The sequence below is a fragment of the Exophiala mesophila genome (genome assembly GCF_000836275.1).
Source record: "Exophiala mesophila strain CBS 40295 unplaced genomic scaffold supercont1.6, whole genome shotgun sequence".
Classification (NCBI taxonomy): domain Eukaryota; kingdom Fungi; phylum Ascomycota; class Eurotiomycetes; order Chaetothyriales; family Herpotrichiellaceae; genus Exophiala; species Exophiala mesophila.
The window spans coordinates 1,316,627-1,325,612 of NW_015622509.1; the positions used below are offsets into that span (position 1 = coordinate 1,316,627).

Here is an 8,986-nt window from a genome sequence, read left to right on the forward strand (position 1 = left end):
GACACATGTAGATGGTATCCTAGTCATTCCATCCATTCTTCAATGGCCTCCAAGAGAGTCGAGGAGGGTCACAAGATTCATGTATCAGCCCCTGACTCGTTTAGGCAAACTCCATATCACTGCGTCGGAGTCTGAAATACGCGACTCATTTCCTCGTTCTTACCATTGGAACTTGAAACCCTTCGAACCAAGCCATGGATTGTCCAGCATGGGTGAGCGAACTGCGGCCCACAGAACCGCAAGGCACAGCATTACTTGCGGCGGAGCGACGAAAATCAACTTTGGACAGTTCTCGACTCACCAAGTACGTCTACAGCACGGAAGAACTGGAACGACAAGAGAGACTACTACGCATAATTGAGAATGATGAGGCTTTTGACAAGAGTCAAAACTACTTTGAGGACCGCGTGAAGAGATATCAACGCTCATTGCAACGTGCAAAGCGCCTGGCTCAATTAAGCCAAGCACACAATTGGAATGAGGCCGATTTGATTGCCGCCATCGAGCTTGTGGGAGAACCGACGTCCTTTACACTTCATTGGACTATGTTCATTGTAAGTCAGCCACAGTCGACAAGGTCATTACTATCACTAAAACAATAGCTAGCCAACCATCCGCCAGCAAGGGACCGCCGAACAACATAATTTATTTCTCAAGAAGGCTGAGAATCTGGAGATCATCGGCTGTTACGCACAAACTGAACTAGGACATGGCTCCAATGTTCGCGGGTTAGAAACAACTGCCACTTGGTCTCCTCGCGACAGAACCTTTGTTCTTAACTCACCAGCACTCACCGCATCGAAATGGTGGATTGGCACTTTGGGTCGAACAGCGAATTATGCGATAATCATGGCGCAGCTTATCGTAGAAGGGAAGAACCATGGACCGCATCCTTTCGTCTGTCAAATTCGAGATCTCGTGACTCATATGCCGTTGGAAGGGATCTATGTCGGGGATGTAGGTCCTAAGCTAGGCTATAAGTGAGTTCATCGACACGGTCAATTGTCCAATACTGACAAGATCTGGCAGTACTATGGATAATGGGTTCTTGCTTCTAGAAAAGGTCAAGATTCCACATATTAACATGCTTGCAAGGTAAGCACAACATCCAAAGGGCTTCATTATTTCTAATGTGTGCGACAGGTTTGCCAGAGTTGATCCAGAAACGAGTCGATACATCAAACCAGCATCCCCTGCCCTAGTCTATGGTACATTGACGATGCTACGGTCTTCAATCGTCCTTGATTCCGGTCGAGCTCTAGCCCGAGGCGCTACGATTGCAACGAGGTATTGCGCCGTCCGAAGGCAATTCCCAGACAGAGATGGGCCGAAAGAGGCAAAAGAGATTCAAGTTCTCGACTATCCAATGGTTCAAAATCGACTTCTACCTTTGATTGCGACGTCCTTTGCGATGCATATCACAGGAACAGCGATGATGAAGTTATACCAGGAGGCAAGCAGCGCCCTCCCAAGTGAAGGCGAACCATCAGAAAGCAGCCAAAGACACTCTAGACAGCTATTCGCCGAGCTTCATGCCACATCATGTGGTTTGAAAGCGTTAGCCACCACCGCAGCTGCCGAGGGCCTCGAAACTGCACGACGGGCCTGTGGTGGGCATGGATACTCCAGTTTCAGTGGAATCGGTGCATGGTATGCGGATTATGTGCCCACAACAACGTGGGAGGGTGACAACTTCATGTTGACTCAACAAGTGGCCAAATATGTACGTTCTCCATCACGGATACGATGTACCTCCGTTCGAGACTAATCTCATATACAGTTACTTGATATGGCTCGCAGTACACTTGAGGGAAAGCCCCCACACAACGCAACTGGTGTCAACTTGAGCAATTTTCATTCCTGTGGTGGAAAGACTAGCCGACGAGACCTTTCCAACAACGATGACATTGTCAGCTGCTTCGCTTGGAGATCGGCATACATGACTTTCAAAACCCTACGACTGAAAGACGAAACCGGAGCTACATGGAATGACATGCAAGTCGACTTTTGGCGCATAAGCACCGCTCATTCTCAATATCTGGCCATCAAGGCATTCTACGATGATTTGAAAAGTCAAAGAACGGCAAAAGCGTTGGACGCGCAGGCAAGAGAAATACTGTGGGCACTATTCAGGCTCTACAGCATCTGTACCATCGAAACGGCAGCGCATGACTTTTATGCCTCGTCGGTATTGGATGTACAGCAGGTTGAGGATGCGATACGTACCATGAAGCCTGCACTTTTGAAGCAGCTTCGTCCACATGCAGTGCCTTTGGTCGATGCGTGGAATCTTCCTGACTGGCTTCTCGATAGCTCTTTAGGTAGATACGACGGTCGAGTCTACGAGGACTTGTTCCACAGGGCAAGTCAGTTGAATCCTTTGAATAGGATTGTTCCTGACGTGGGGTTTGAAAGAATCGCGCAGCCGGCCAGAGTAGGGTCGTTGAGCGATGTTCGGAGTAGATTGTAGAGCTACTAGGTACTTGGCTAGTTCAATATCATGTTTGTCGACAGTAAAGATAGAGCCTCAACTATTTTCAGCTATCATTTCATTTCCCCTCACTGCACTGGATGTTCTCGAAATCCCATGACGATCACGACGATATGTGATGAAACAAACTTTGAGGTGAAGTGGTGTGTCACCGCAGTGGGTCAAAGTCTGGCCGTTGACCAACCGGTTGAAAATCATTGAACCGACTACCGAACCGACACCCCAAGGAAGCCTCAATTACCTCTGATCGGCAGGAAAAAAAGGTCCGTAGATCCCACTATTCGTAATCCCAGGCCAGCTGTAGCAGCATTAAGATTGTAGCCAAGTGCTCATATCAAAAAAAAAAAAAAGAAGATGCCATGGACACAACATCTTTGATATGTTGAAGCCGCTTCATTCTGTATACGCAACAAGGCGCCCGACATGGTTTTCGAACCTCCAACATGGGTGCCAGAACTCCCATTCGAACCGCCGGCAAACCTCTCTGTCGCAGATTTCATGTTAGATGACAAGAATGGACGGTGTCCGTTAGCAGATTCAAGATCGCCGTTCACTTGTGGACTCTCGGATAAGTCTTATTCAGCTATCGAGGTGCGGAATAGAGTCGACTTGTTGGCTCGAGGTATCTCCAAGGTGTTGGGATGGCGACCTGAGAATGGGACTGAATGGGACAAGATTGGTGCGATTTTCTCGGTGAACACGGTCAGTCCAGACTCCTGAGGTCTTAGACCTTGTCTCAAATTGACGGTGAACTGATCGTTACCTCAATGATGTAGATCGACAACCTTCCGTTGATGTGGGCCATTCACCGACTCCTGGGTGTAGTCTGCACTGTCAATGCCATGAGCTCGGTCTCCGAATTGAGATATCTCATCAAATCATCAGGAAGTGGAGCCATCTTCACCTGCCGATCGTTACTGGCAACAACGCGCAAAGCAGCAATCGCATGCGGGATTGCTGATTCCCAAATATTCATCATCGAAGAGGGTGGTTTGACTGGGAGTTCTCCTGGATCCAAGGAATCTGCATTCTCGACATTGGACGATCTGATAGACTTGGGACGAACAACACCACCACTGAAAAAAGTTCAGTGGGACAACAGGGAAGGCGAAAGACGGACAGCATTTTTATCATGGAGTAGTGGTACTTCAGGAGTTCCAGTGAGTCCCTGTTGTCCAACCCGATGTTGGGAGAAAAGCAGTGCTGAGGCGCTTCTAGAAAGCTGTCATGCTTTCCCACAGGAATGTCATTTCACAGATATTACAGGTCAGCACATTCGAAAGCCAGAGTCGGGGCGGATCACAACACCAAGTTTCACTCGGATTGCTGCCTCAAAGTCATATCTACGGTCTTACAGTCATCTGTCACTCAAGTGCTTATCGAGGCGATGAAGTCATTGTGCTACCGAAATTCACTCTCAAATCATGTCTTTCAGCTGTGCAGAGACACCGCATCACTTCTATGTTTTTGGTACGTCCAAAGACTATCCCGAGGGAGGATCTGACGAGCTCACACCCTTGAAATAGGTACCACCTATCATTATCGCTATGTTGAGAAACGACCAAGTCATGCGGGAATACGATCTCAGTAGCGTCCAATCCATCTACAGTGGCGCTGCGTCCCTAGCCCCCGGATTGACTGATACCTTATCCCAAATCTTGCCAAAGGTGGCCATAAGACAAGGATATGGTAAGCCTCAACATGATCCTTGTACAATGCAAAGGCGGACTCTAAATCGTGTTTTGAATAGGTTTGACTGAAAGCTGTGGAAATTTCAGCCATACCGTACCACAGGATGTTTGGCTCGGCTCCTCTGGATCTCTCCTTCCAGCATGCAAAGCCAAACTTGTCTCTCCGACAGGACAAGAAATAACTACCTATGGAAAAGTCGGGGAGCTACTCCTAAAGTCTCCCAGCATGTGTCTAGGCTATTACAACAGCCCTACTGAAAGTAGGGAGCTCTTCCGTGATGGTTGGATGACAACAGGCGACCAGGCACTCGTGAGAATGAGCCCAAGCGGAAATGAGCACTTGTTCATCGTGGAACGCATCAAGGAATTGATAAAAGTCAAGGTTGGTGGTTTAACGTCTTCCACGGAGAAGTGATAACTAACACGACTTCTCATTTCTTAGGGCTATCAAGTCGCCCCGGCCGAGCTCGAGGCACATTTATTGACACATCCAGCTGTTGCAGATGCAGCTGTGGTCGGTGTTCCTCACGAAATCGACGGTGAAGTGCCAAAGGCGTTTGTAGTAAGGACTGCTGCGTACAGTCAGGTGGAGCTGGCAGCATTGGCGAGACAAATAACGAGATATGTTGCGAAACACAAATCCAAGTCTAAGAGACTGAAGGGCGGCGTGGAGTTTGTGAATGCCATTCCAAAGAACGCCAGCGGGAAGATCTTACGTCGACTTCTGAGGGACAGAGAGCGGCGGCATCGGACTCTTTGACATCTTTGAGTGTGGGACTATATGCATCTGGCATTGAAATATTCATGTACCATTCTGAATGAATGAAGGTCGCTACTAGAATTGAAACCTCTTCCTACTAAAAGTGTTCAAACCCTTTCCTCCCTAGAACCCTTCCAAAGCCCACATTCAGACATCATGCTTTTAGCAAGAGGTTAACAAAATCAGTGCCACCCGAATCGCATCTTGCGGTCGGTGCAGTCACTCACTTTGACGGCCTGAGCACGTGCAGTTGTGATGTGCTGAACATGAAGATCTCAGGCCCACAATGGCTGGACTTCAGCCGCCCAAAAAGCCGAGGGCTTCAAAGGCCAGTCAGACAGCCTCGGTGACCGGATTGGAACGTATCTGCTGTTTCACTCGCTATCAAGCCCGTGCCTATGATTGAGGAACGATATGGAATTATCGGGATCAAGATGAAGACGAATACAGCAGCTTGAGCCATGGCCTAAATATCCCCAGACCTCCGAGCCCCAGATTCAGTGGCATCCCTTACCCCAGAAACATCATATTCTTCTTAGTCATCTCGTACCTAGAAGAATTACCCCCTTTTGCTTTACCATGATTGCTTCACAGTACGACACCTATGATGTGGTGGTGGTTGGAGCAGGATTTTCTGGACTTTACCTGCTTCATCGGCTACGCGAAGCAGGTTTCAAAGCCCGCATTATTGATGAAGGTTCGGATGTCGGCGGCACATGGTGAGATCCCTTTTCAGGGTCAGTATTCACTGTCATTCTCTCTAACAGGACCTCTAGGTACTGGAACTGTTATCCTGGTGCACGAGTAGACACAAAGGTTCCAGCCTACCAATTTACCGACACTGAAACATGGATGGGATGGAACTGGAAGGAAGAATTCCCTGGCCGAGAGCATATCATGGACTATTTTCGGCATGTTGGTAACGTCTGGAACTTGTATCCAGACATTCAATTCGACTCTCGTGTCAGCCGTGCATCCTGGGACGATGTAGACAACCGTTGGACCATCTCGATTGATTCCAAAGGCTCACATGCTTCTACATTACAAGCGTCGTTCCTGGTGCTTTGCACCGGCTTTGCATCTCAGCCATACATTCCAAAGTATCCTGACTTCGACACATATCGCGGAGAATGCTATCATACCGCTCGATGGCCGCAATCAGGTGTCGATTGGAAAGGCAAGAGAGTTGGTATCATAGGCACAGGTGCTTCGGGCGTTCAAGCAACTCAAGCTATGAACAGAGACGCGTCTCACCTTACAGTCTTTCAAAGAACACCGAACCTGGCTTTGCCCATGCTGAATCCAAACCTGGGCGAGAAGGAAAATTCCGAATTGAAAGAAGCGATGCCCAATCTTACGAAAGCCATCCAAACCTCGAATGCAGGGTTTGTGTACAACATGGTTCCAGAATATACAACGAGCGTTTCAGAGTCCGATCGACTCGAGACATATGAGAGGTTGATCAGCACAGGTGGTCTTGAATTCTGGCTGGGGAATTATTCTGATATGCTCCTTAGCAAGGAAGCCAACGATCTTGCATACAAGTTCTACCATGACAAGACATCGCCACGGATCAAGGACCCCAAACTTGCAGAGCTATTACTGCCCAAGATTCCTCCACATCCTTTCGGTACTAAACGGGTCAGTCTCGAACAAGACTATTTCGAGGTCTTCGAAAGGCCCAATGTGAGGCTAGTCAGTCTAGCAGACAATCCCATTGAAAGGTTTGTTCCTACTGGAATCCAGACCCAAGATGGAGAAATCCACGAATTGGATATAATTGTCCTCGCCACTGGATTTGACTCTGTATCTGGAGGGATCACGAGGATCGATGTTGAAGGCACCTGCGGCAGCATCAAAGACAAGTGGTCAAAAGGAATCAGCACGCAACTCGGGCTCAGTACCCATGGATTTCCAAATATGTTCTTCACGTATGGACCACAGGCTCCAACAGCCTTTGCGACTGGTCCAGCTACCGCAGAGCTTCAAGGACAGTGGATCATTTCTTGCCTAGAGCATATGAAAAACCATGGCCTTCATCGCATCGAGGCCGAAAAAGATGCCGAACAAGCTTGGAGAGATCATGTCATTGATATCGGTGATCAAGGACTATATAGTGAGGCTAAGAGTTGGTACTTCGGTGACAATATACCTGGCAAGCCGCGTGAAGCTTTAAACTATATGGCTGGAATGCCAGAGTATCGACGGAGACTCTGGAAGAGCGCAGGGGAGAAATATTCTGGGTTTCAGCTATCTTGATAATCTAGATAGTCATTAGATCTTCCTTCACAGTGTCCAAAGTCCTAACTAGCCCGGCCCGCTTCACGATAGTTGCAAAGCTCATCTTCTGATGCTGCTTCTGTGCATTTGAATGATGTCGATTCTCCAATTCCTTCCATGTTCTAATGTCTTGAAATAGACAAATTTCTCTCTAGTGTCATTTGAAGATTTCTATGTCAAGGGTTTCCCACCAGCTTGTTCAAAAAGAGCAATATATATTCTGTGGGTGCTGGGACGTCGGGTGATAAAGAATGAGTTCATGGTCGAGCCGTTGATCTCCAGTCTACGGAGTAAAGGTACGCTATGCTATCTCCCCATCCATCCTCCGTCTACCATCAAGGCTTCTCCCGTAACATATGAGCTTGCTCGACTAGCGAGAAAGACAACAGGGCTATAAAGATTAGTCAACTTTCTAATTTGACAAAGAGGGGATTTTCTTACCCAGCAAAATCACTAGGATCTCCCCATCGACCGATTGGAATCCTTTCTGATATTGACTTCAATCTTTCCTTGTTTTCTAGTAGCTGTGTGTTCATCTCTGTGACACAGTATCCTGGTGCGATGGTATTGACACGGATTCCCTTTGATGCCAGTTCATTTGAGAAGCTTTTCGTCAGTTGCACCAGGCCTCCTTTAGATGAAGCGTATGCAGAGACATTTATGCCTCCTTGGAAAGACATGATGGACCCGACGTTGATGATTGAGCCCCTCTGTCTCCTGACGATCTCATTTCCGAGCATATGTCGTGCTACATCTCGACACAAAATAAATGTACTGCTCAAGTTGACTTCCAGAACCTACAAGACGTGTCAAATGTTGCGACTCCACAGCTCAGGTGCGAGTGGAATCATTTCGTTACCTTGTCCCATTCATCCGATGGGAAATCAGTGCATGAGTAACGGCTGATGACGCCGGCAGAGTTGACGAGGATTGTGATACGATGTCCATCAGCCTCAATCCGAGAGACGAGAGTTTCGACAGAAGGTCTTTTTGCAAGATCAGCCTCATAGATGGTCGACAACCTTTCTTGTGGAACGTGGGCGTTGATTTCGTCCCTTAACCCGGCGTCTAGAATGTCTCGCTTTCAGACCTGTTAATCTTCAGAGGTACTCTCGGAATCGAATTCGGGAGGCTTTACTTGGGCGAGCAGGACTTTTGCGCCAGCTTGAGCCAGTGCCAAAGCCATTATCCTGCCTATGCCTCTTGTGGCACCAGTCACCAACGCTGTTTCCCCTTCCAGAGTGAACAGGTTCTTTTCTAGCCCTTCCATTGCTTTAGTTTAGTCGCTTGGGAGGTCGCGGAAGGTGATAGAGTGATCACCAACTATCACTCTTTCGACGTGCCCTGAGAGGGTAGTGCCCCTATTTGCCTCGGGGATCACGTGTGACGCCGGAATATACGCCCTGTCAAGGCGCAAGGCGGGAGTCGACTACAAGCCGCCAACTAGTTCAGATCGCAGGTCAAGCCGAGTCCTCTCTTCGTGGGCGAGTACTTGATGGTTTAACGAGGTCTACACAGGTTTACTGCTGTTGTGAGGCATTAGGCCCTCGTTTGTCGGCAGGCAGTACCCCACAGTAATGGCCGGATCGCAGCCGAGCCGAACTTTCAACCTCGTTTGAATACCACCAGTACCTTACCGTTGGCCCGGTGGGCCTACCTTGAGGTTAACCGGACAAAGCATTTCTGGTCCTGGACGACTAGTATTAGCAAAGGCGAAGACGTTGCTTGATGGCTTGATTGGCCATGAGTAATATCTGGGGTGCC

The 8,986-nt window shown here is 48.3% G+C and overlaps 1 protein-coding gene across 1 annotated transcript; it reads right to left on the minus strand.

The window, feature by feature from the left end:
- Positions 1-7,528: 7,528 nt before the first annotated feature.
- Positions 7,529-8,492, minus strand: PV10_08381 (uncharacterized protein; the record flags this gene model as incomplete). Its single annotated transcript, XM_016373391.1, has 4 exons — positions 7,529-7,613; positions 7,664-8,019; positions 8,082-8,303; positions 8,361-8,492. The coding sequence occupies 4 exons, from the start codon at positions 8,490-8,492 to the stop codon at positions 7,529-7,531; spliced, it is 795 nt and encodes a 264-aa protein (XP_016220302.1).
- Between the last annotated feature and the right edge of the window lie 494 nt (positions 8,493-8,986).